This window comes from Lutra lutra, chromosome 12 (genome assembly GCF_902655055.1).
Source record: "Lutra lutra chromosome 12, mLutLut1.2, whole genome shotgun sequence".
Taxonomy (NCBI): domain Eukaryota; kingdom Metazoa; phylum Chordata; class Mammalia; order Carnivora; family Mustelidae; genus Lutra; species Lutra lutra.
Window position 1 is genome coordinate 78,789,318 of NC_062289.1, and position 27,354 is coordinate 78,816,671.

Sequence of the window (27,354 nt, forward strand, 5' to 3'; positions counted from 1 at the left end):
AGGAAATTGGGCTGTAAAGGCCCATCTGCTTCTGCTTTTGCTAACAGAATGAGCTCCCCTGGGCAGTGTAACTACCTCTAGACAATGACTACCTCAAAAAATAAGGGTCCAGGGAAGTCATTTCCACTGTACGGCTGCCTCACCCAGCTGGCCACACAGGGTGGGGGCCTTGTGGCCTGAGGTGACCCCTCCTTCCCTCGGGGCAGCCTGTCAGCTCTCAGAGCTGCTTCTCACCACACTCTGGGGCACCCAGGACACATGGGAGAAAGAAGGTGCCAGAGACGCTGGCCTTCCAGCCATCGGTCACTATCTCAGCCAATAGTCCCACTAACACTCACCTCCGTAGGTCAGTTTAGCCCCTGCCCAGAGTCTGGCTCTTGTGGGAGAGTATCAGCTGTGCAACGCTGCTTTAGATAAAGACTTTTCAAAGGGAGGAGCCATGAAGTCAGGGGAAGTGGGACTCTGTGCCGATTATCTTGGAAAGCAGATTTAGGCCAAGCCTCCATCTGGCTCTGCGAAACCTGATTCTGCAACCTTTTATTCCACAGATGCTCAAAGGAGCTGCTGCTTTTTGACTCCCGTTCCGAACAGAGACGACTGTCACCCAAGATCGGTCCAGCCCCTGAGTCAACATCAAATGCTCCCGTAGCTTTGTGTCCGCATCCTGGCTGAGCACATGGGCCCTGATCTCACGCTCCCTCCACAGCGAGACTTTGCGTAAGGGCGACACAGTTTACAAAAGCAGAGAGGTGTGTCTGAATCAATGGTGTGTTTGCTGCTACGCGTGTGTGTGCACCTGTGTGTGTGTCTGTGCACACCTGCACGCATGTGTGCCTTTGCCCGTGTGTTTACACGCTGTGTGTACAGAGGCGTGGGCTGGTGTGTGGGCACCTGTGCGTGAGCACGTGTGCACCTGTGGGCGTGTGTGCGTGCACTGTGTGCGCACCTCTGCAGGTGTGTGCACGCCCCTGTGCAGATGTGTACGTCCCTGCTTGTGCGCATGTGGGTGAGTGCGGGGTTGGCAGAGCAAACTGCACAGGCCAGCTGGCCTCCGGAGTACCCTGCCCCGACACCTGCACCCGTGACCGCATCCCACCCCGAGCCGACCAGTACCTGCCATGGAAGAAGAGCCGACGATGGTGACCTGGGGCTGGCTGGCGTCCAGGTTGGAAGAGATGTGGCCCATGACGGTGTCGATGGTCTCGATCAAACCCAGCACCATGGCGTTGTCCTGAACACAACGCCACATGAGGACATGGAGACAATGGAACCTGCACCAGAAGTGCCCTGAGGCCCACCCGAGGCCCACCCTCCCAACATGCCGCTGGTCTCTGCACTGGCCCCCCCGGGCACCCAGCCACAGTGAGAGCCCGCTGTGCCCCTGGAGGCTACGGTGGGCCAGGCCTATGCTCTCTATGAGCAGACGAGAAGGAGCGGGGGATAGCCCCCAGCACCACACCTTTCACGGGCGAGGCCCACGCGGCTGAGCTCACAGCACACAGACATCCCCGGTCACCCAGGTCGTTGGCTGTGTGGATTCTATGCTTAGACACAGGTGACAGAGACCTGCGCCCTGCTGCACCCAGAACTCACCTCTGTAATCTCTGACCGGCCTGCCCTAACCCCTTCTGTTTCAGGAGGAGGGGGCTGATTGTCCCCAAGTCCCCTCCAGGACAAGGACACCAGAAGCTTCATCCCAGCGTCCATGCAGGGGAGGGATGCTTTGGAGTTGTCAGAACCCCAAATCCCGTCTGACCTGCCTGGTGCACCCCTTCCCTCCAAGCGCCCTCTTCACTCATTCTGAGTTCCCAACGCGTACAGGATCCCAGTGGATGCTGCCCCAAGAAGGCGGGGGTCCCTCCTGGTCACTCCGCATCTCTGCGGACTGCTCAGACTGAGCTCCGCCCCCATCATCAGACACACCACTACTGGGGACAGGGCCTCTCAGGCCCTCGGGGGCACGGTGGCTGCGCCTCTCTGCCGCCAGGCCCCTTCCCTCCTTCCCTTCCTTCCCTTCTCCCTTCCCTCCTTCCCGCCTTTCTGGAAGGCGTGTGTTTGCTAAGGATCCTTAGCGCTCTCTCACAGATGCACATGCCATGAGAATCTAATAGCTGGGAAGAGAGCATTGAGGCCAATTTTAGACATTTTTTTTGAGGCCTGTGGCCTGATTTCAATCAGCCGAGCACAGTCAAACACATGGAAATCTGCGTCTCGGGTGTGCACTTCTGCTGGGCGGTAGCTGATTCATACTTTCTCTAGAAGGCACGTTACAGCCAGCCTGAGTCTGAAGAGCTTCATGATTATTCATATCTTGTGACACAGCATTCAGAGAAAGTCACTTTAAAATGACGCTGATGAAATGGGTCTGCTCAGGCCCTCCACTGGCCATTTTCCAGGGCTCCCGGCCCTGTACAGACTCCCCCGCCTCCCGGAAGGTGTGGACTGTGGAGGGTCGTGCCTTTTTAAAAAAGAATTTGTTTCTAGGTAAGACAGTATCAGTCTTAAAGGCAGGTCCTCTCTTTTCTTCCTCCCTTTGCCCATGTTCATTGCATCTTGTTCCTTTTGAAACTGTTCAAATAAAAAAGTCCAGAGACAAAACCTACTGCAGTCTCATGAACAGCATTTCTGCCTCAAACTGCCAAATACTGTTTAAACATCAGAGGGGTTCAGGAGAATGAGCACTTCAATCCCACACCAGTGTGGCTGCGACTCTGCTGAGGAAGGCAGCTCGGAGTCGTCCAGCCTGCCAGATAACCTTGGACCTCACGCAGTGAGACCACATCATTAGAAAATGGACAGAGCCAGGACCCCAAATTCACGGACTGAGGAAACGCTCCTCGGACCCACTTGGGACTTTGCAGGAGTGAGAAGAATTTTCAACTGTGCTTCACCACTGAAATGCGGGGGTCTCTCTGTCGCCGCAGCACAACCTAGCCTGGGCTGCCTGATGTGCCTCCTGTCGCTGGAAACCGTCCTGCACGTAGCTAAAGACAACCGGATTAAATCTGACAGCGGTGTGTGGGACGGAATGTACACGAGAGGGTTCACAGTCACAGCCCGCCTTAGGGCTTCGGTTGACGGCTCTTTTTAAAAGTTTTTGTCATCAGCAGTTCGCCTTCTCCACAACACGTAAACTTGTTTTGTTTACATGTTGTGGAGTCAATGCAGTTACTTTTAAAAAGAAAAAAGTATATTCCATTCTCCTTTCTAATTATTTGCAGTTCAGGGGAAATGAAAAGTTTTTTTTTTTTTTGGTTTTTATGTTTATGATCATGAAACATATCATCACATGTTCCATTTTTTTTTTTCATTTAATCTAGGGATCTTTAGACATAAAACATGTTTTTTTCTTACCACTCAAGAACAATGTGATGGTAAAAAATATTTTATTAAAATGATAAATAGGGGTGCCTGGCTGGCTCAGTGGGTTAAAGCCTCTGCCTTCAGCTCAGGTCATGATCCCAGGGTCCTGGGATTGAGCCCCGCATCGGGCTCTCTGCTCAGCAGGGAGCCTGCTTCCTCCTCTCTCTCTGCCTGCCTCTCTCCCTGCTTGTGATCTGTATGTTAAATAAATAAATTAAATATTTTAAAAAATAATAAATTATAAATAGAGGTCAACCTAGTATACACTCCTCATGAAGAGAGGCAGCTACTTCCCAGCTGAGAGTTGGGAAGGATAACTCATTAGTGACACACGCACACTTCCTGAGCCCCACAGAAGACACAGCCCTTGAACTCAGTTGCAGATCTGGCCAAAATGAGCTCTAATGACCCCGATGGCAAGACTGGAAGGTGCATCATTTCTCTCAGAAATGTGAATTGGGCCATATTTACACCACTTCTAGGAAGACACAGCGGTTGGCAAAGTGCATACATTTTGACAACCAAAAATGTTCTTTTTTTTTTTCCTTACCTCTGACACATCGACCCAACTGGGCAGTTGAAGAACCTCTCCCATGGTCTTTAAGAAAACCTAAAGGCAGACAAAAAATGACACTGCTTAGCACGTATCCTTAATGCTCAACATGTCAAGACCTTTGATTTCTCCGTGTCTTATCAAGCACTGGCTGGGTTTTACATACGGTCATAAAGACAAACAGCTCCCATCAGCACGAGAGGTCATGTTTTACAAAGTCCTTCAGAGCTGTCACCTTGTTCACTCCCTGTGACGAGCCGCTCGTCAGTGATAAGCAGACAGATGTCAGACTGAACACAGCTTAGTCATAGAGAAACCCCGAAGCACGGGGCCCGGAGAGTGAAGCGGCCCTCGGGACTGCCTGTTGAGTGAACTGGTGAATGAGCCGTGAGCCGCTGAACATGCCCTCCTTGGGTAGCGGAGCTGAGTGACACAGAACCATGTGTGCTCCCTGGAAACCACCTCTCCATAAAGAAGTTACTCAGAGACCCTTGGTCGGATCAGCTTAAAATCATGTTCGGTTTGGCTCACCACTGTTCTAAAGAAAGTAAATTAGCTTTTAACATGTTCAAGTGGGGAGATTTAAATGAAAATATGTGCATTTCCGGCTTCCTTGGAGAAGAGCAGAAGCTCAGGCCACCCCGGCCCACAGTCCCACACGGCCACTGTTGGCCAAAGTGAAGCGGGAGCGGCCCCCTTAGTCAGATATGTGTTCCTCCGTGCACCCCAGTCCTCACCACTCTCTATTGCCTGACACCTAGTCCAGTCCATATTCCTCATGTTGCCTTTTAACTGTTTGTCTCCTACTATAGACACAGAATTAAACTTTAAGCCTGACCAGGGCACCTGGATGGCTCAGTGGGTTAAGCCTCTGCCTTCGGTTCAGGTCATGATCTCAGGGTCCTGGGATGGAGCCCCTCACTGGGCTCTCTGCTCAACACAGAGCCTGCTTCCCCCTCTCTCTCTGCCTCTCTACCTCTCTCTCTCTTTTTCTCTCTGTCTCTTATGAATAAATAAATAAAATCTTAAAAGAAAAACCAAAACCTTAGATCATGATCGAAGTCTCCCATATCTCCACCAAACTGCCGTCTCCAGAATAAATCACATTCTTCCTCACACTTTAAGGCACCAAATATCTAGAGAATTCATCCTCAAAACTCCTCACTCTTTCATTGCCTTTATCTGATAAATGCTGATTAAGACCCTGAAGGGCAAGACCTTATGAACAAAAGACGAACAAAATACTGGGCTTGAGGTCTAGTGGGCAGAATTTATAATCTAGGAGAAGAGTCTGCACTTCAAAAAAAAAAAAAAGAAAGAAAGAAAGAAAGAAAGATCACCTAGTAAAGTATTGAGGCTTGAAGGCCATACAGCTCTGTCACACTCAACTCTGCTATTGTAGTGCAAATGCAGCCACAGGCCACTGTAACTAAATGAGCATATTCCAATAAAACTTTATTACAAAAACAATCAACACACCAGATCTGGCCTAAGGGCGATAAATTGCTGATTCCTACTCTAGCAGAGCAGTTTGGTGGGATAAAAATAGAATGCCGGCCACATTTCCACTTTTAAATTTTCTAGTAGCCATATGATTTGTTTGCACATGTGTATGCACCTGCTGGGCGGGGGGCGGCAGAGGGAGAGGGAGAATCCTGATCTCAGAACTCTGATATGACCTGAGCCCAAACTAAGACTTGGGGCTTAACCAACTGAGCCACCCGGGATGCCTCTAGTAGCCATATTTTAAAAAGTAAAGAGTAAACAAATGAAACTAATTATGTTTCTACTAATTATATGTTTCAAACTAATTCTATGTCTTTTTCTTAGCCCCATATTTCTAAATTACCAAGACCAAAATTGTCAATTCAATATTTTATGTTCTTCTCTTTCTCCTAAGTGTTAGGAATCCGGTGTATATGTCCCATTTAGAGCCTGGGGACACCTGGGTGGCTCAGTGGGTTAAAGCCTCTGCCTTTGGCTCAGGTCATGATCTCAGGGTCCTGGGATCGAGTTCTGCATTGGGCTCTCTGCTCAGCACAGAGCCTGCTTCCCCTTCTCTCTCTGCCTGCCTCTCTGCCTACTTGTGATCTCTGCCTGTCAAATAAAGTCTTAAAAAAAAAAAAAAGTCTTGGGGCGCCTGGGTGGCTCAGTGGGTTAAGCCGCTGCCTTCGGCTCAGGTCATGATCTGAGTCCTGGGATCGAGCCCCACATCGGGCTTTCTGCTCAGCAGGGAGCCTGCTTCCTCCTCTCTCTCTGCCTGCCTCTCTGCCTGCTTGTGATCTCTCTGTCAAATAAATAAATAAAATCTTAAAAAAAAAAAAAAAGTCTTTAGAGCCTGGATTTCATGTCTCACATCTGACTTTGATTTCACCACAGTTCACAGACTCCCCAGCCAGATGTGGCTAACGGGCCCCTTATCACCCAGCGCAGGAAATGACTTCTCGCCATTTTCCTGTCTAGTTGCCAGTGGTGGGAAGCCAGGACAGGGAAAACTGGATATTATTTCTCATCGAATCAGAGATGGGCAGGGTTCGGGGATGGATGGAAACACCTGAGAAGCCACCTCCCCCCCAACCCACAGGGGCAGGAAGGCGAGTGGGGCCCTCCTTCCTCTTCGGGGCGCCTGGGCACCCAGGACATCTTCTCACGCGCTCCTCAGGTCTGCCTTCTGCCAGCAAGCCTTCCAGAGTGCTCACCTAACACCACTGTCATCAGCACACATGAATGCACGCGGCTCCCCCAAGCTGAGTGTCCTGTTGTCTCCCCCACATCACAGCAGGGCAGAGACCGAGGACACAGGGCAGGGAACCACTGAGGGACATCCAGCCCTCTGCACCCTGCTCGGACCTGTAAGCTGTTCTTTCCGGAAGGAACCCGCCCAGGCAGAACTTCTCTCTCCACCTCGGCCCAGAACCCCGGTGCTCCCCCTCTACCCGCCAGAGACCCTCTACCTCGACCTGGAGGGTGTTTAGAGGAGAGCGAGAAGTGGCAGCACCTTGATTCCATGCCATCAATGGCACATTCACTAAGTGTTTTAGGTGAACTTGGCAATTCCCGCTGACCTGTAAGTCACAGCACTGTGGGTCACAATGTGTGCAGATGTGGTCTAGTTTCCCGCGGCTACACCCTCCAAGACCCAGTCCCACCCTTCACCTGTCGCCAAGGGAGGCAGTGGGGCTGGAACTGGAGCTGCACGCCCAGATGGCGGGCGGCCGGGCGGGTGTGGAGACGGGAGCCACAAGGAGCCGGGGCAGAGCCGAAGGAGGCCCCAGCAAGTTGGACGGAGCTGGCGGGACAGGCCACCCTACCCAGGGGCTCATGACGAGTCTGGAACCCAGACTGTCACGTACGAGTTCCCGACTTCCTACAACTCTGTGCAGATTGAACAAAACACGCCTGTAGGTCAGGATCTGGCACTTTGCCACCCCCGACGGGCCAGGCACAGAAATCAAGTAGCTTTACCTGGGTGAGGTTCAGCGCCATTTCCTGCGAGAGAGACTTATTGGGTAATTTGAGGGACACGTTTCGCAGGTAGCTCAGGATGGTTCCTGGACTCTGGAAGTTTTTCCTTGCCTCTGTCAAGTTGGTTATGACGGGACGGTAAGCGTTGGCGGGCACCTGAAAGAAATGACAGGCGTGATTCCAGCCGGGGACGAAAGCCGAGAGTCCCACGGAAGTCCTGCGTGCCCTCTTACAGCCCCGCGACGACGGCGGTTGTGCCGACGGTGTACCAGGAGGCACCTCCGCGACTGCCTGACACAGACTGAGCTTTCACCCCCTCAGCTACTTCAAAGAAATACGCACCCATTTGAGAGATGAAACCAAGCGCAAGGAAGCTCACCCAGAAATACACGTGGAACTGGCATTTGAACCTGCACCAAAGGTACGAGAGTCTGTGCCCTCCCTTTCCCTTAGAGTCCCCAAGGAAGGGAAAGTGGTGGGATTACAAGTACTAATTCCAGAAGGGAACGTTTCTGTATGGACTGATCTTCCCTCAAACGTCGGGAGAAGGGGCACGAAGAGAAAACGACCCTCGGCACAGGTCCCCCCTTCTCTCTGCTCACTGTGCCGCCTGCCCCAGAGATGGTCTCAGTGTTTGTGTCCCTGGGCAGACTGGTTGACTTCCTTTTGGCCCCTGAGGCCACAGACCACAAGAAGCAGAGGGCTTTCCCTTCCGTCAGCCTGAGCATCCAGAGTTAGTGCCAAAGCTAGCTTCCCCTCCAGGGCTGATTTCTTCCCAGACACTATACTGCCAAGAAGAGAGAGCCAGACTGTCCAGTGGAATTTGGTCCTGGCACACAGGCTAAGCGGAAGGGCTTCCACAAGAAGGGGGACGGAGATCAATGCATGTGCTTACCACGGTGTTGGCTGGGGGTGTCATGAAGACGTTTGGTGGTGTCGAAGACGACAAAGCATGCTTTCCTGGAAAGAATCAGTAACGCTTGATTAGGGACTGAAACATGGTCCGTCTTTCGCCCTAAGGAAGGCCTGTCTTTACTCAGGACTCTCCAGCTTCAGACACATCCAAGACAGCCTGAGAATGTTTTGAGTAGGAATGCTGCTGGAAAGATGAACGGCTAATAAATCAGCTTAATGGGCAGATGGTATGGATTTTCCCAGGTCACATTACTTTCCTATTTATGTTTCAAATTGCTTTTGAACACCCTTCATGCAAGTCATCATATAAAGCGATGATTTTATACAAGCATTTACCGATTTCAAATAAAGAGAGAACCAGAAGAAATCGCCCTCACCGCATCGGGACCAGCTGGGGATGGAACACAGAGGACTGTTAGTCTTGGGCAAGGACAAACAATCCGTCCGGTCAAGCTTCCCTCCCAGACAGATGGAGTGAGATGAAGTGGCGGGGGTGGGGAGGACTGTTCTCTTGAGTCCCTTCGACCCTGAGGATTCTAGTTCTTTCTCCTCTATTTGGTTAATTAATCATAAATTATTACAGCTATGTTAAACCTGGCTCTGATGGACGGCTGGATGCGGCCGTCCGAGAGACTTCTGGTCATTTTCTCTATATGTGATTTATGTCACATGCCCAGTCTTTAGAACCAGGTCCCCAAGCAACATGGGGTGTGATGAGTATAGTTCTGGTTTAGCAAAGATGCATGCATGTGCTCCTGGGACACATAAGGGTTAAGGCAACACCTCTCCTGAATCACCCCCAAACTCAGACACCACCTTCACAGGGCACAGACAGCAACATGGCCTGAAACACTGTGCTGTGTGGGGCTGGTGCTCCCCATCCGAGCCCTGGGATGTCCTGGGCACACGAGTTCGCTGAGACAGCTGCAGGAGCCAGCAACAGTGACACCTCTTTCCAGGGTTAATAAAGCGGTGAAGTATCAGGAAACCAGGCTTTGTTGGAGGCTTTCAGTAACACAAATACAGACAGCATCTTGGTCTCAAAGGGACAAATCTCTGAATCTTAGGCTATGAATGCAGGAGATTAATATCTTTTGTATTGTACAGGACCTATATTTTGTCCTTATGTCACTTATATATACGGAATGAATTCCACCTTCTCAGTGAAAAACGGGTGTTTCAAAGATGGGGGTGGACAGAGACGTCCTGCACGCACAGCAGCTGTGCCCTGCTCCCAAGAGTTGCAGCCCCAGTCACTGGGGGTCCCTCTCCTCTAAGTTGCAGATGCAGCTGACCCCACTGTCATGACTGCCTCTGCCAGAGGCAGACGATGACCCAGGCTTCAGGCCATCAGCATACTCTGCAGCCCCCGGGCACAGGGCTCGGCCCCCAGGGAAACACAGGGATCACTCTGGCCAAACGAGAGTCCTGGGCAGCCCTGCTGCAGGAGATGGCAAAAAAGAGAAGCTCTCGCCTTCTGCTGAGGATGGGGAGGGAACGTAGAGGGAATGGCAGCCATGCTGGCATCACAAGAAGGAGCAGCGTCAAACACATCTTAGTGATACATATGAGCACCTAGAGCAAACTGGTCCTGAAGCAGATGTTCTTCTATTGTTTCCATTGTGTGAAACTGTTTAATTCCCTTCTTGCCGCAAATCACTTTAGTTGTGTTTTCTGTCATGTAATCACAGGGTCCTAACAGCTGAGGGGTTCACTGTTGGACCCCGAGGGGAGGCTGGCTTTCCACCTCCTGGTCCTGACATATCTCTGCTGTCAGCGCAGTGGCCAACCAACGGATGTTTATGAACGACTGTCATTTTTTGGCAGATTATTTTATGTTAAAATAAAGAATCAGTGTGTTCAGCTGTTGGAAGAATGAAAACAAATGAAGGGAAAGGAAGTATTAATCTTCAAACAGTGAAAGTGTTGGGAAAACCTGCCACGTGTAGGCACTGTGCTGATGCCTTACCCTGGTCACTGTCTATCCGTGGAGCCCCCATCCCGCAGTTTCCTCCCAGTTACAAAGGAGAATGTTGTGATTTGGAATGATTAAGACACAGAAAGTCACTTGCTACCATTCCGTGTATGTGGAAGACCCAGAAGAAGGATCAGTGGCGGCCACGGGCTGGGAGGAGGACACAGGGAGCAAGAAGTACTGGGTACTGGACTTCCTTTCTGGGTGAAGAGACGGTTTTAAAACCAGAAAGGACAGCTGCCCAATGTGGTGAGCACAGTAGGTACCAGGGGACTGTATACCTTCAGATGGTTGAGTTTCTCTTCCCTGAATTTTACCTCAACAGAGGTGACCCCCAAGTCCCATGGCTCATCGAGGCTGAGGGAAGATTTGAACCCAGGCTCCCTGTCCCTTGGGTCCCATCTCTGAACAACCACTCTGTACTGAGCAAGAAGGGGCATCCTCGGGGCTCCCAGGGCCCCATCAGGGTCTGGCACACAGGAAGCACTGGCTGAAACTTTGTTGATCGAATGCACTAATGGGCCTGGAATGTCTGCTCCCAAAGCTGTCCATCATCACCCACCAGGTACACCTCAAAACCCCCCGGTGACCCGTAGGATACTCCTCTCAGGGTCTCTCCTCTAAGTTGCCAGTTCCTCCATCTTAGGGAACAGGTGTTCTGGAGAAGCGGCTGGATTTCTGAAGTTCATCAGGATGCCTCACCGCCTGCAGTGCAGATGGCTGCCTCAGGAGAGTGAGGAGTGAGGCGAGGTGGGAAGGGAGGTGGACAGAAGGAGCCTCGTCCTCCCAGAGAGGGCAGAGCTGGCCCGCGCCCTCCCCTACATGCCCACTAACCAATGGCGGCTGTGAAGTACATGGAGATCTCGTCCGGGGTCAGGGCCCGTTCCCAGATGATGAACTCATCAAAAGCTCCGTCCTCGTAACGCTTGGTCTGGTCCTGCTCAGACCCTATCACGAGGTTGACGCTGGGCTCCCCATAGGCGTGAGACACTTTGCCACTTGGGTCAGAGGTGCTCAAGGTCCCGTTGACGTAGACTTTCAAACCCTCCTTGGATTTCCATGTAAACAGGACATGAGTCCAGTAGGGACCTAGAAAGAGCAAAGATCACTGTTCTGCTGATGTGGAAAGAGCTCCCCATGTGTGTGTCTCCTAGTTGTTAAGCACCTGCCTCTTGAGATGATTAGTCACTCTTGACCTTGGTGAGTCCTCACATGGGTCAGAATGTACATCTGACTTTTCCTCAGAAAGAAGCAGAGGGAAGAAATTACCCCTATCCCCAAAACTCCAGAAGCAGTCCAAAGAGACCTTTTGCTATTTTAAATTAGATCCTTTGTTATTCTAAATTAAGATGAAATAATAGCTAACAGTTATAACTTGTTCAAAAATTTTTTTTGGTCCTGCCTAGGCCATCACAGTGCAGGTCAATAAAACTTATCTGACAATAAAACTTATCTGTGGGCCTGATTCAGCTCACAGCAGTTGGTGTCCACCTCTGCTCTGACATAGGACATGTGATATCAACCAACATGGTGGGACCACGGTAGGACCACCCTCCCGGCTCACTCTCTTTGCCACGAGAACCACAGTCGCCAATAAGAAGAATGTTCCTCAGACTCTGACAGCAGCTTGCCCCACGAAGGGCCTCACTTTGTTTGGCAAGTGCTGTGTTAGGCATCTCATGGGCTTGCTTCTGGAAGGAGCAGGGCAGCCTTTCAAAGGGTGTGTGCCACCGTGAGCCAGGCATCACCTTAAGTCACCCAGCAATTAGCTACTGGAACATCACCAGAATAAAAGCTTCTGCACGGCACAGGAGACCTCTAACAAAACCAAAAGGCAGCGTATGGAATGGGAGATGATAATTGCAAAGGACATATCCAATAAAGGGTTAGTACCCAAAGTATATAAAGAACTGATGCAACTCAACAACCAAAACAAATAATCCAATTTTTAAAGATGGACAGAAGATATGAACCATCACTTCTCCAGAGAAGGCATCCAGATGGCCAACAGACACATGAGAAGGTGTGCAACATCGCTCATCATCAGGGAAATGCAAATCAGAGCCACAGTGAGATCCCACCTCACACCAGTCAGAATGGCTAAAATCAGCAACACAGGGAACGACAGGTGTTGGCGAGGACACGGAGAAAGGGGAGCCCTCCTACACTGTTGGTGGGAACGCAAGCTGGTGCAGCGACTCTGGAAAACAGCATGGAGGTTCCTCAGATACTTGAAAATAGAGCTACCCTACGATCCAGCAATCGCACTACTGGGTATTTACCCGAAGAATACAAAGATATGAATTCAAAGGGCTACGTGCAGCCTTGCTGATGGCAGCATCGTCTACAACAGCCTAACCACAGAAGCAGCTCGTGTGTCCGTGGACTGAGCAGAGAAAGCAGACGTGGTGGGTACATATGACAGAATATTCCTCAGCCATAAAAAACGTGAAATCTTCCCTCTTGCAATGACAGGGCTGGAGCTAGGGAATCTAATGCTAAGGGAAATAAGTCAGAGAAAGACAAATACTGTAGGATCTCACTCACGTGGGATTTGTGAAACAAAATGAAAAGAGACGAACCAAAAAACAAACTCTTAACTATAGAGAACAGATGAGTGGTTACCAGAGGGGAAGGGGTTAGGGGTTGGGTGGGTGGGGATTAAAAAGTACACTTATCCTGATGAAAAATAAAATAATTTTTTAAGAAGATAAAGTTCTGGGGCAGCTAGGTGGGTCAGTGGGTAAAGACTCTGCCTTTGGCTCAGGTCATGATCCCGGCCGGGGTCCTGGGATCAAGTCCCACATCAGGCTCTCTGCTCAGCAGGGAGCCTGCTTCCCCCCACTCTCTCCACCTGCCTCTCTGCCTACTTGTGATCTCTGTCAAATAAACAAATAAAATCTTTAAAAATAAATAAATAAATAAAAATAAAAAGATAAATTTCTATCAGTCAACCAGTCCATCACCACCCAGCAATTACTCAGGCTCTTTCCGAGGGCTGGGCCGCTTCCTAATCCTGAGTCTCTGGAGAGCACTTGGGTCCTAAATGGGTCCAAAGTATTATTTATTGCCTTTGAGTTTAAAGCAAGAATAACAGATTTCTTCAGTGAACAGAGAGTGTATCTCCAGGCAGAAATGTTTACAATTCTTCCCATTTCCCTGGGTGGGAAAACAGAGTTCGGTAGACTTTACCTTAGGACGTGTTGAGGAAACCTACCAGATGCCCCATAATGTGTCAGCCCCAAGGAACACGGAGATAAGGCTCTTGCAGAAGAACCTGACTTGGGTAGAACATGATAAGTGCCATGAATGAGGTACAGGCTGTTCTGTGTGGGGGAGGGGGCCAAGAGTCTTTCTGGCCTGGGATCAGAGAAAGCAAATAGGCACGATTCTCCTAGCGCTCTTGCAGAGGCGAGGTGGAGAGTCAGGCTTGGGGAGAACGAGTAAGGCTCCCGGCTCACACAGGTGGCGGGTGCAGAGGAGGGTTCTACCCAGCCACTTCGGCTCCGGTGTCGTCCATGTCTTAAACAACTGGGACACACAGCCTCTTTAAATGGGCCAGAAAATGAATTGTCCTTGAATCTCTCAAAGATATCATTTCCTGCTGGAGGCCTTCGTTCTTCCCACCTCCCGCTCCGTGCTTCCCTCCTAGTGCCCGGCCCGGACTGGGCTCCCCCTCAACGTTACCCCAATACTTCTCTCCCAAGTCCACTTTCCAAGTCAGACCCTCTGCTCCCCCATCTTCCTGCCCCAGGCCTCTGACTCGTGCCCAGTGCACAACCCGATCTCATGCCAAAGAGAACACAGGAATCTCCAGACAGAGCCAGGAAGACCCCACAACACCCACCTGCAAAACCCCCAGTGTCTACACAGCCGCCTGCTGCCCCGCACTTGTCCCAGAGCACCCCTCCCCACCACTCCCAGTCCTCTCCTCCAGATCACCCTTCCTCCCTCAGTCTTCAGCCTCTGTTCCAAAAAATTTTCACAGCATATTCTAAATATTGCCAAGTCTATACCACTTGGGGGGGCATGGGAAGGAGGGGGAGCAGGAGAAGAAGAAAGAGGCAGCAGGGGGAGAGGAGGGGGACAATGAGGGGGAGGAGAGGAGAGGAGAAGGGGAAGAGAAGGGAAGGAGAGAGAGAGGAGGGAATGGGAGGGAGGGAGAACTAGAAACAGTGGCCATCATGCTAAGCACCTGGTGTCCACTACTGCGTTTCATGTCCCTGGGCCTCACAGGGCACGTCCCAACAACACCTTCCCTCTAGGACACGGCAGCAGAGGCCACGCATCAGGCAACCCGAGGCAGGCACACAGCGGGGGTGGAGGGAGCACAGGCGCCTCGCTGTAGGACGCGGTCCTCTCTGGTCCATCTCCCCCGGCAAGCCCTGAGTGCCGAGGCCAGGCCGGGCCCTTACCTGGCGGACTGAAGGTGGCCTCCCAGGTCATGGCGTTCTCCCGCGTGTACAGCTCCACGGAGCCCTTGCCGCCGCTGGAGCAGACTCTGAAGCCGTCGGAAATGACCTGTCCCCCATAAGCAAAAGGGGTCGGTCTGGACGCCTCTCCTTGTGTCTTCCAGAAGAAAGAAAACGTGACCCCTGAGGGAAGGAAGGGGACAGGGTCAAGACTGACGGACAGCAGAAGGGACCCCTCCCCAGAAGCAGGTGGTTCTCTGTGCCCCTTATTCTCCATGTGAAAAGCCTTTTCTCCCCTTCTAGAGACAATGCGTGTTCAATTCAGGAGACACGGGCAATGACAACAGGCCACATTTATGAAAAGCTCACCAAGGGCTGGACACTTTCCCAAGAGTTCTGAGCGAATTATCTCTTTCAACATCACGGCAACCCCGTGATCATTCCACCTATGCAAATGAGGACACTGAGGCCTGTTTGTCCCAGGTCACCAGACCAGCATCGAGCTCCCATCCGAGCTAAACCTAGTGATCGCCAACCTCACAGACACCGATAACCGGCACCGTCCTACGCTCGCTCCTCCTCTTGGTCCAGAAGCATCTTTATGGCAACTCCTGCTACAACCTTTCCTGCAAGCATATTTTACAAAGACAGGAACCAGCCCATGCACATGGGCTTATAGGCCACATCCTAAAACACTTCTTGCGTCACCAACTTCCTCCAAGGTCCGTAAACACACCCGCACACCATCGTGCAGCGTGTCTGCATGGCGTCACAGTCTAAATCGGGGCAGCTCGGGCTCCTTCAACTTCTCACTCTTCAGGCAGAACCAGAAGCTCAACCTCCGGGTACGTGTCAGATTCTATCCTTTAGGATAAGGTCCTAGTGGGGAACTTCCAGTCAAAGGCAGGGACCGCTTTTAAGGGTTTTGACATTTAGGAGAGTAATTTCCAACAGAGTCACAGAGGGGGCAGCGAAGACCCTGTCCCACAGTCTCCTCGCAGGCCTGGGTGCCGGGCTCCTCGGGGAGGGGACACAGGGACCGGAGCTGGCCGGAGGCTCCTCTGCACGTCAGGCTGCCCATCACCGCCTTCCCGACCTCTAACCGCTTCTATCCTGCTGGGCTCACTGCAGTGAAATTTACCCTTTCCTTGCATCTGAGTCAAGTCTGTGTGTGTGCATGTGTACACGCATGAGAAACAGACAGAGAGCATGCACATGGGTGAGTGCTGCCCTAGCAACCTGAGTGAACCTCACGTGGGAGCTGGACATCATCCCGGAGGCCCCACCCCGCCCAGTCTGGCCCACGCGGGAGAGGACGGTGCCCAGAGTTGATCAAAACCAGCCCGTGACTTGGGGGTTGAAGACGGTGGAGGGCCCTCGCCCTGGGCCTTATTTATACAAATGGCACCAAACTTAGACTTCGGGTCTTATCTTCAAATGAGATCATGGACACAGCCTGAGTCCCCAAATCAGCTGACACGCGCCATCACACAGAACCAACCACCTTTACTGTGACACCTTATGGACTGACACGTCTGTTACAAACTGTTGTCTTGTGACGATCAGACTGTATCGTGTTTTGTGGGCTCCGAGCCCTAATTTGGTTCATGAGAAGCATGTAGAAAAGCATAATTTAATAACCCCAGATTGGAACTTCTCCATTTTTTTATTTAATATAAGAGGAACTTCAAAATAATTGGCAGAGGCCTGGACCTTTCTTGACCTCTGAGAAGCTAGAGTACAACCCCACCTCAGAGGGGCGTGTGCTTAGGGCTCGCGAGGAAAGTAGAGAGCCCCCCAAGTTCCCTGAAGGATGGGACTGGCGATGGAAGGCTGCTCAGAGGTGGCAGGGGTCCCGGGACCCTCCCTGGAGCCCGCTGCCGGCACAGGACCCAGCCGCCCCTGCCCACCTGGCACCCTGGGACCAGAGTCCAGTGTGAACCGTGACCCTGCCGCCGAGCCTCCCCACTCTCAGAAACAACCCGTTTCCCCAGGAAGCGAACACATGCATTTCACAATTTTGGTTATGAAACGAATTCCCGGAGGATTCATGGAAGTTAATTTTTTCCAAGTATTTTGTTGCATTTAGAAATTCCTTTTATTCAATCCCATCTTGGCCAAATGTCTTTCTGTCCAGGAAGTAAAAGAAAAAGAAGGCAGTCAGTTTGGCATTAGTTAAGGGTGGACATGAGGCCAGTGACACTGCCTGTAAACGAGCATTTCGTTTTTGCCCACGTAACCTGCACAATAATCACTCCTATCTGGGGAATAGCTTTTTCCTGAAACATCTATTCACATCTTCCCAGAGTCTCAGGAGCTCACAAGGAGCCTTGAAGGCCAGCAGCCCCCAGGAGTGCGGCCGCAGGTGCACAGCCCATCAACACAGCGAAGAAACAGCGGGAGGGAAAAGAAGTGAGTGTGATGACTGACAAGTTGGTTCCCCACTTCTTTCTTCCTATGAGCATCAAATCTGAGTCTATCCAGAAAGAAAAAATGAAGAGAGGTCTTTCTCAACAAGACGCAGAAAAAGAAAAGAAAAACATCGTCCAGATACAGCAAGAAGAGACGGATGCGATCGAGTGCAGAAATACAAAATTCTGCAAGGCAAATAATTTACCGTAACAACGCCAAAGGGCAACTGGCAATCCAGGGGGAAAAAAGCTTTGTGTGATACATCTGACAGTCAAGGAATTCACGTCCTTACTATGGGAGAACACCCGATAAAGGCAGGCACCATCACCAGCATTTAGTGGGAAATTCCCAGGAGCAAGGAGGACTGCTCTAAGACTCGCACTCGTATTAATTCTTAACCTTTCCAACAACCCTGTGAAGCAGGTGTGATCGGTGTCCCCATTTTACAGGTGGGAAAACCGAGGCACAGAGAGGCCACATAGCAGGCGGCAGGCAGGACTGGAACTGGGCAGGCGGGCTGCAGTAATTACTGCTCCATTCCACTCTGTCCCGGAGACTGCCCGTGTTTCGGAGAGCACACGCTCCTGGAATTAAACTACAAAGCTCCTTGAGAACTGCAGCAAGAAAAGAACACACAGTTGGGTGCCTGGGTGGCTCAGTGGGTTAAGCCACTCCCTTCAGCTCGGGTCATGATCTCGGGGTCCTGGGATCGAGTCCCGCATCGGGCTCTCTGCTCAGCGGGGAGCCTGCTTCCCTCTCTCTCTCTCTCTCTCTGCCTGCCTCTCTGTCTACTTGTGATCTCTCTCTGTCAAATAAACAAATAAAATCTTAAAAAAAAAATAAAAAGAAAAGAAAAGAACACACAGCAAAGCCCCAGGCCAAGCGAGGAAGTCTTGGTGAGCACACTGTCCTCTCTGCTGCTCTGTAGTGGGCGGGAGGGCAGCTGGCAGGGGTGGGGCAAGGGGACTTCCCAGGTAGAAGAGCAGCCCTACCCAGGCCCAGGGACTCAGCACGGTGTCCCACACGCCGGTGGTTCAAAGTGGACCCAAGCAGCTGTGAGCGGAGAGGGTGCAGCCACCTGTAGGCCTTGTGGCTGGTGTGGCATCCAGGTGCCCTCGCCCAGAAGCTGCACCTCTGTGTGCCCTGGGAGAGCCGAGTCATCCTGCCCACCCCAGTGTCCTCCAGTCTGGGTGGCCCCTCCCACACACCCCGGGTGATCTCTGGGCGGCATCCATCGGAGTCACTGCTGGGCCCAGAGTCTGGACCAGCAGTCTCACACCCGGGTGCCTTCTAGAGGATTCCGAGCGCGGGACGTGTGTGTTCTGCAGAGTCTGAACGCCTGCGCTCGGCCTGACACAGAGTGTTCCAAAGCAGCTGCGATATGTCCCGTCCCGCCTGCTCCCGGGTCGCGTGACCCACCCCCCTACCCACCAATCCTCAGAGCCAAGTTCCCCACCTGCCCGGGCCTGACTCGACACAGAGGGGACAGCAGAAGTGACCCCTGGCCCAGCCCCAGCTGCACTCCCTGTCCTGCAGCTTCCACTCTCCCTCGTGAGCTCTGAGCCGGCGCGGAAGCCCGGGCCACACGCGCGAGCACAGAGGTGCCAGAGCGAGAGGGAGGGAGCCTGCAGGGGACCCCAGGCCTGGCCGCTCCCTGACTGCAGCTGTGATGCCGGGACTGAGAAGGGCCCGCTGAGCCCAGCCATCCTGCGGGACTGGGAGACGCGACCCCAGCCAGCGTTTCCCACTGCACAGCGAGAGCTGACCCAACAGTCTTACCTGAAGCCCCTCGTGAATGAGCCAGTAGATCCCCCCCTTCTGCTTAAGCCTGATCGAGGTGAGTTTCTATCGCTTATGATGACTCAGCTGACCCCACTGTCCCCCCAGGGGCCCCACAAGGAGGTACACACGCCTCCTTCCCTCCTTCCTGACATGTTGGGTCAAGGGTTCAGGGAGGGTCCCAGAGCGGCGCCTGCCGACCCTCCCTCCTCTCCTGCTTACAAAGGTACTTGGGTCCAGCCGGAGGCGGCCACCGCCCATTGAGACCATGACACGGTGGAGACCAGCCTGCCGGGAATGAGTCTGCAGGACAGTTACCTGAGCCTGAGGGACAGGCTCAAGAATGTTCTGGAGTGGGAAACGGCGTTCACGTCCAGGGCCACCAGCTTCAACTCAGCGCCAAGCTCAGGGCTGGGAGAAGACCCGTCCCGCAGCTGCGGCAGAATATGCAGACCGGGCGGTCAACCGTTTCTCACCTCCCCCAGCCCTGTCACCTGCAGACGCCCACTTCCAAAGCCACCCTACGACAGAGAAGCTCCAGCCCAGGAATGCAGGGGCACCAAGTTCAGGACACTGCGGTACCCTCCCTGCTTCCTTCCTTCATCCCGCAGTTGTTCATGGGGCGAGGGGCCGCAGACAGACGGGCGCTCAGACCCGCAGTGTCGCTGGGCTGCTGCCGTCACCGCGGGGCAGGCCCGGGGACAGACAGACTCAGAACACAGTCACACAGGGCTCTCCGGAGGGACCCCTGGACTCGGTGTCAAGAAGGGACCCCGGGGGGCTCTGACCTGAAGACCAGGAGCGGCTTCCCAGAGCGGAGCAGGTCGCTTGGGAACTGAGATCTGAAGGAAGGGGCGTGCTCCGACAGGGGAGGGACCGTGGGGTGTGGAAGGACCCCACTACCCTGGGTTTGGGGCAGCGCGTGGTGGGGGAGGGGAAGGGAAGCGGAGAAGGGGGAGCGGCGTGCGTGGGCCTCTGAGTGCCGTGAGCTTCAGAGGGAAAGCGGAGGCAGGGACGCGGCCCAGGTGTCTGCCGCCGCTGCAGTGAATCACCAGCACCCGACGGCCTCGTAACAGCACACATGGACGCTCGTCCAGTTCCGGAGGCGAGAGTCTCACGGGGTAAACTCAAGGTGTTGGCACGGCCGCCCTCCCTCCAGAAGCCCCAGGGGAAGACGTGTTCCTTCCCTTTTCCGCTTCTGGAGGCGCCTGCATCCCTTGGCTCGAGCCCCTCGCTCCCCACTCAAGCCAGCTGTGATTGTCTCTCTTGGCCTCCCCCTCCTGCGCCCTTGGAGGACCCCTGTGGTCACTGTGGCCCACACACGGTCCGGGACCCTCGAGGCCCCTCGCTAATCACACCAGCAACGTGGGTGAAGGGTGACATTTTACACTGCATGTTCGTCCACTGTCCCCTCCAACTGGAAAGGTTTTTAGAAAGAGAAAGAGCCTGTGCAGGGTCGGAAAGGCCTTCAGTCTGAGCTGGCTGGTGCCGTCTGACACACATACCAGGCAGGCACATTGTGCGTTCTCCCAGAACTGGGGCCCTGGGTCCTTTATTTACTGTGTGAATAGAGGCTGGCAAGGGGCCCCCCAGCGACTGGGTTCTCAGTGGGTTTTCCGGCAGCGCGGCAGCTGTGCAGGAGAAGATCTGGGCATGCAGGGCTCCGAGAGGGGAAACACCCACCAAGTGCTTCCACAGAGCACAGGCCGGGAGCAGAGTGACACGGTGAGTGTGGGCTTTGTGGATCACCCGAGCAGAGCTCCAGACACCTGGGGACGGTCGACCAACAAGCTTGCCACCTCCAGTCCCAAACCCTGATCTCCTAAGATGCTAAAATGTAATCTCCGTCCCCACAGTTCAGCATAGTGCTGGCGACAATGATATTTTCTACCTCCGTATTTTTGAGAGTTGGTAATTCCACAACCTAGGGTCCTAGACACCTGCTCTGAGAGAGGTAGGCACAGAGATGCGCCTTGACATGACACGAATTACAGCACAAGGGGCCACTTCCTCCTCAGTTGTCTGCTCTTCTGACAGCGACAAGGAGAAAACCTATCTGCATGTAAGTCACGCTCGTGATCCCCATTCAGCAAAGAAATACTGCGTCTCAAATGTGGAGCCCTCGGCAGGCACTGGTCCCCCAAGTAGAAGTCGCTAACACGGGAATCATTACTGGTTTTCAATTTGTGGGAGGGACATCGTTTCTTTTCCAATTCCATCCAAGGGGATGAAATTTAAAGAAAAACACTAAGTACGATAATAGTTCCAGTAATAAACACATATTGAATAAAAATTATACAAGTGGTTCAAAAGTGAGTAAAACTTAAGGATCACTGATCTTAAGAAATATTCCACCATTACTGGAAAGGTAGATAATTGCATCATCCAACTCAAACCAGTTAAAGTAAGTGATTCTGCCCTGGATGGTTGTCTAGTGTGGACACCATCCCACCTGTCACCACACTGGCTGGGTCGTCTGCGTCAGGTGAGCTGAGCTCTGGGCATCGGCACCCCGCCTTTCTGCCCACATCAGGACTGTGGCGATAGAATCATGTCTGTCTGGCAAGCTTCCCTGGTATGATTTCCAAGCGACCTGCCGTTGTCCATTCTCCATATTGTGGACACCCACATGCCAGAAGACACAAAGAGAAGAGCTCATAAGATTCATCCTAAGAAACATGGAACTACCGAGGAGGAAGAGTATGGCTACATGTGGTCATCCATGAACACAGCAGGTCTTCCCCCTAAGGTGGGACGTGAACAGGTATCAACTCCGTGGCCCAGAGTACAGTGTCTTCCTTCACGACATCTGACTTCAACTTGGCGCCAAGAGGCCGTGAGGATAGTGAAACCTCAGTACTATATCCTCAGGGCTTTTATTTAATTGTTTCCAGGTCTGTAATTAGAAGACGAGAAGTAACAGCCAAAGAACATGAGAGAGATAACACCATGAGGAACAAAAACATAGAGAGAAGAAGAGCCAGAGGTCATAGTGGCAGAGAAAGGACCACCGACCCTGGGTGATGGATGGGGATTTCCATCCTCAGGCATATCTGGGTTTGAAAGGATAGGAGAATGTGCAATGTATGGGACACAGGAGAGACAGAGACACAACGGGACAGTGTCTCTTGGACTCCACCGTGCACGACAGAGCCCGCAGACGCTAAAGCCCATCCGGCCAGGAAGACACCAGCCATGAGTGAGAAAGCCAGGTGGCTTCACAAAGGGAGCTCGGGCTGTGGGCTTTCAACACACAGCACGCTGCTCCTCAGAGCAAGCCTTCTCCAGGCCAGATACCGGCGTCTGCCCCCGCACAGACAAGAGGCTCTCTCTAGCCGCTTCTTTACACACCGGACACCATAGCAATCCCTTCCACTCCGCCGCCTCCCAATCACCACCCCTTCCAGAGAGCGACAGCGTGAGCGGTCTTGGTGCGCGCCAGCCAGCCTGGGAGGGAGCACCGGGGACCCAGGAGGTCAGAACAGTGCGACCCCTCCGAAGGGCATCCCTCAACCCCAGCCACCTGCAGCCAGGGTGCACCCGGGACTATGGTTGTGTTTTCTGATTTTTACAAAGAGAAGTCAAAAGTACAGATCTGACTTCTGAAATGTCTCCTATACAGGAATTGGATATGAATTAGAAAACAAACATTTAAAGCCCTGTGGGAGGCCGTTTCTGCAAATTTCCTGAGCTGGGATATTTGGCTAAAAACAGTAAACTATAGAAACCCCTGATTAGACCCACCTAATGCTACAAACAAAACACATTCGTGGGATAGCCAGCCGCGGCCAGTGTGGGGTTGGGATCCATGGGGATCACCTGGAGGACCCCGCTAAAAGTACGGGTTCCCGGACCTTGTCCACAGAGATCTGGATTCAGTAGGTCCGTCCTGGACTGGAGCGTGAGAACTTTGACCCTCAACCGTCTCTGCAAGTGACCCTGCTGCTTGTGGCCTCTAAATGATACCCTGGACTCACTGCCCCGAGCCAGCGTGCTGTGCTGGCAGGTCTCACACACCTCTGTGCCTCAGTTTCCCCATCTGCAATGTGAGCATACAGGTGAGTACTCCCCAGAGGACCATCCACTCCACAGGCTCCAACGTCCCCATAACCCCAGACCGTCCCGGGAAGATGGTGACTGGATCCACGCCCGGCCTGCATCCACCAGACCCCTCTGGAAATTTCTTTCCTGAAACTCCATCCTGTACAGAGCTCAGCATTTTGCTGGCAGCCTCCAGGATTCAGTAACCTCGCGCAAAGGGGGAGAAGTCACCTCAAGCCTGGGAAGGAAACGCTGCTGCCTCCACGGGGTTTCAGCGGCCCTCCCAGTGCTTACAGGCAAAAGAAGTTCTGGGCACGAGCGGAAAATGCTCCACGGACAGGGGAGCAAAGGGAAGCAGGTGGTACAACAGCAAGACCGTCTTTCCTGCCAGCAGCCACCGTGATTCAGAGTTGAAATGGCGTCAGATGTAATGGGCAGAAGGCACCCAGGAGAACTGGGCCCAAGCTCAGAGACAACTGCTAAAGGTCAGAGGAGAACAAGGACGGAAGGGGCTCCTTTCTGAGCAGCGAGCAGCCGGACAGACGCGACGGAGAAGTGTCGGAAGACAAGGAAGCATCGGAACAACTGACTAGACTCTTGGGCTCAGTGACACGTAGGAAGCATCTGTGATGCTGGTTTTCATCCCCAAAAATACAGCAGTGACCACGATAGACAGTCCCTGGCCTCACAGAGCTGCCCCCGCATAGGGAAGAAGGATGGTGAACCGGCCATTGCCCGCCATGCCTGAGCTGGAGAGGAGCGGGCAGTGAGCCCCGGGAGCACAGCAGAGCACAGGTTCCCTCCACCTGTCTGGAGGGAACACCTGAGCCGAAGAGGAGCGGGCAGTGAGCCCCGGGAGCACAGCAGAGTACAGGTTCCCTCCACCTGTCTGGAGGGGACACCTGAGCCGAGCCCCCAAGGTCTACAGGTGGGGAAACCAGGTGCCAGAACCTTCCAGGAAGAGTCCGTCCCCGAGCTGAGCTTCCCCACGTGTGCACTCACTGCTTGTGGGGAACGAAGGGCAGACACCTGGGCCTACAGGAACACAGACTGTATTTCCTTAAGTTTGTGTTCAGGAGCGGCTGGGCGTCCGAATGCCTTCTTCCCTCCCAAGACCATCAAATCTTCCCCAGTCTGCACCCAGCGCCCATGAGACGCTTCCCCACGAGGTCCCACGTGCAAGAGGGAAGCCCCACTTGAGCCGGCAGAAACGCAGAAGGCAGAAGCAGACGGAACCCGGGCCCAGCGGGAGCAGGCGTGGGCGCAGGAAGGGGCGGCGGGCAGCCTGGTGGGGGGCGCTCGCAGGCTGGGGGGCATAGCTTCCCCGCCCTTTACGCCATTTTGAAAAGCTCAGACTTCCACTCTGCTCCTAAGAACATCCTCCCCCACCCACCCTGAAATAAAATCAGCCCAAGTCATGGATTGAGACCACAAGAGAGTTTAGAAATAAGGACTATAAAAATAGTTGACCGGGAGGACAGGGAGCGGGGAATGTCTCTGTTCATTTTGATGTTAGTTTCTCTCATACAAGTAATGGGCTATACTCCTGAGCCCACTATCGCCACCAAAAAATCCCAGAGAAACAGAGACAAACGTGGAGGAGGATGGGATGGGTGGATCAGGAAAGACCCCATATCGGGTCCCCGTGCCCTTCACATCTGACCACCCCATCCTCATCATTCCCGACGTCGTTCTTGAAGTCTGCCTGCCTTTTTCTTTTTCTTAGTTCACCTGCTTTTAAGGCTTATGACTTACTGATGTCTCCTCCTAAACCATGGCTAGGGAATCACATTTCTGTTTGTTCAGATAAACACATAGTCCTTACTGTCCTTCACTGCCCGGCATCCCCCAAATTCCTCCCATGCCCTCGGTGCCCTGCAGGGACGTTAATCTGGAAAGCACTGGGCAGACCTTCCCTATGCTCATCTTACTGATCTGGACCCCAGAAATGCGCGCTCGCACGGGCTGCAGGCCACCTGTCTGAGTGCAGGGTGCACGCGGGGGCACGCACACCACGGTCCTCAGATGTCATGCGTGCTCGACTCCCCATTCCCGGGAAGAGGGTTGCAGACCGAGAAATGGCCAACCTCCGTCCAAATCTGCAGGAAGCCTCACAACAGCCCCATCTCCGGGAGCCAAGGGTGATGTGAGGTTTCCTGGGTCCAATGTCTGGCCCTACTGGAAAGACATTCACATGGTTTGAACGTCTCTGGCTAACTCCAGCACACAAGAGGCCGCTGTCACAGGGGACACAAAGCCAGCCTTCCTGGCTCTGCTGCCACCCCACACTCATTTGTCCCAGTCTTTTTGCAGATGAAAGGAGCTAATACGAGTAATGACCTTGGTCCGGTGATCATCACATAGTCAGCGATCAATACCATTGGGTCCTTATGGTCGGTTAGCCCTCTTACAGGTGGGGGTATCGCCCTCCAAGCAGGCAAGCTGGGGTTCTCGTTAGGATAGGTGCCCAGGTCTGCAAATGTTCCCGTGGGGCCATAGCCGAGGAACCTCTCATGGCCACGGGCTGCACCTGCCAGGACCCCAGTGGCCCCTTCCGGCCTCATGGCAGCCTCGAGAGGAAAGACTATCCCTGACCCGTTTGACAGACACAGACTCAGGTGATGCGGTTTCCTGAGGTCACGGCAGTTGGGACGAGGACAGGGACTGGAGCCCACGCTCTCACTGTGCTGTGTCACACCAGCACCATGGTGGCGAGGGCTGGGGAGTGACGACCAGGGCGATAGTATCCATGACACTGGGGGGGTGCTAGGCCATGCCCAGCCAGAGTCATGGGGGGGGGGAGGGCTCCTTTCTCAAGAGAAACTGGAAATCCATATATTTAAATGAAAGTTTCTTCTTTTTCCACGTTGGCAGCTAGTTCAAAACCTTTGAACTCCGCGCCTGCCAAGCCAAATGTGGCCACAGGCTGGAGCCAGCCCAGAGCCCCGGGGCTGCGGTCTCGGAGTTCAGGTGAAACTTCCCAGGGCTCTGACTCCCCCGCAGTCCCCTCACAGGGACCCCTGTGAGAGCTGGTGTCCCTGACATCCCCCCTCATCATCACAATTCCGGTACCCACGCAGCCCAGCTCTCGAAAGACCTAAGACCACCCCCACAACAGAGCCAAAGCAGCGGAGGACCTGTCCCCCAAGAGAAGCCGCTCCCCTTGGCCTGGCCGCCCACCCCCAGCCCTCCTGCCCCGTGGGCTCTCCTAGTAGCCACAGCTGAGCCTGGGCTGTGTTTCATTTAGAGGAACAAACAAGCCTGATGTGTTTATAGTGCTGTCTGAACTCCGGGATGGCTCGAACACCGGGTTTGTAAACCTGGCCGTGGTTTTGGACCTCAAAACCATTTCTTGAAATCCTGGGTTCTGCAAACTCCAAAACATATCCCTCCCCCGCAACCACCACCATGTGTTCTGCCCTGTTAAACTTGTTTGTTTTTCTTGGAATGAAGTCCCATGTCCCCAAAATTGTGCGTGACAAGTTAGTTCATCACAACATTGTTTTGAGGCCATTGGATGTCCGAAAGGCCTTTGCTTTCAGAAAGGCTGGTATTACGCTGTTTCTTTCTTCCTCCCAAAAAGAACAGTCTCATCCTGCGTGGGGTAGCAGAACCTGAAGGCCTGAAGCTGATTCGGATGTCAGACGTTTCAGAGAGGTCTGAAGTGTGGCCCAGATAGCCACGGTCGGGCCTCTGATGCTGGAAAGCAGGTCACTTTCCACGGGAGAACGGGGCAAGGACACATCCGGCCCCTCCACTGCCTACACCTGCTTTGTCCGGGACACTCTTCCTGCCATGGGCCCGCAGCCCCTGCTGTGGCCCACCCCCACCCCCCGCCACCACTCCCCAGGCTCAGGGATGAAAGAAACCTGCCCAGGGCAGGAGTGTCACAGGCCGGCCCCACCCAGGGCCACTGTCCACATCCCAGAGTCAGAAATAACGTGGTGGGAGACACACCACCAATTTACTTCCCACAAAGGCCACGGCCCCAGCCAAGTCCCATGTGACATCACCGCGTCTATTTCTGTAGTGGGTTTTTTTTCTTTCTTTCTTTATAAGATTAAATAGTTTGCTCTCACGTCTCTGCAAGACGGTACTTCCGTCTTTCTCAGTGTCCAGGACATATCTCAGGTTAGAATCCTGGGCCCCTGCACCACCACCCCTGCATCCCCTCCCACTCACCGCCTCGTGTCTGCAAAGACTCTGCAGCCACAAGCTGGTGTCCCCGCCCACCAGTGCCCAGAGGAGGCGGCGTGTCACTCACCATCCGGGTCACACTGCGCCGGGCTGCTGATGCAGGAAGCTCTGTACCTCCCGTAGTAGAGAAGAGTTACTCCTTTCTCCTCCTTGAGGTAAATGCCCTTGTTGACCTTCCCCTCCATGATGTCTACATTAGAAGAGCGACAACATCGGGCGTCAGCAAGTGTCAGACTTACACA

General features: G+C 53.3%; 1 protein-coding gene across 2 annotated transcripts in view; it reads right to left on the reverse strand.

Moving 5' to 3' along the window:
* ADGRD1 (adhesion G protein-coupled receptor D1) overlaps positions 1-27,354 on the reverse strand; it is a 125,171-nt gene that overhangs the window by 83,592 nt on the left and 14,225 nt on the right. For both annotated transcript variants that reach the window (XM_047697578.1, XM_047697577.1), the window contains 7 exons: positions 27,180-27,302; positions 14,687-14,866; positions 11,106-11,360; positions 8,277-8,341; positions 7,382-7,537; positions 3,914-3,973; positions 1,114-1,231 (listed from right to left, as the gene is read on the reverse strand). In XM_047697578.1, coding sequence (XP_047553534.1) covers positions 1,114-1,231; positions 3,914-3,973; positions 7,382-7,537; positions 8,277-8,341; positions 11,106-11,360; positions 14,687-14,866; positions 27,180-27,302 — 957 coding nt within the window. The remainder of the gene's footprint in view (positions 1-1,113; positions 1,232-3,913; positions 3,974-7,381; positions 7,538-8,276; positions 8,342-11,105; positions 11,361-14,686; positions 14,867-27,179; positions 27,303-27,354) is intronic.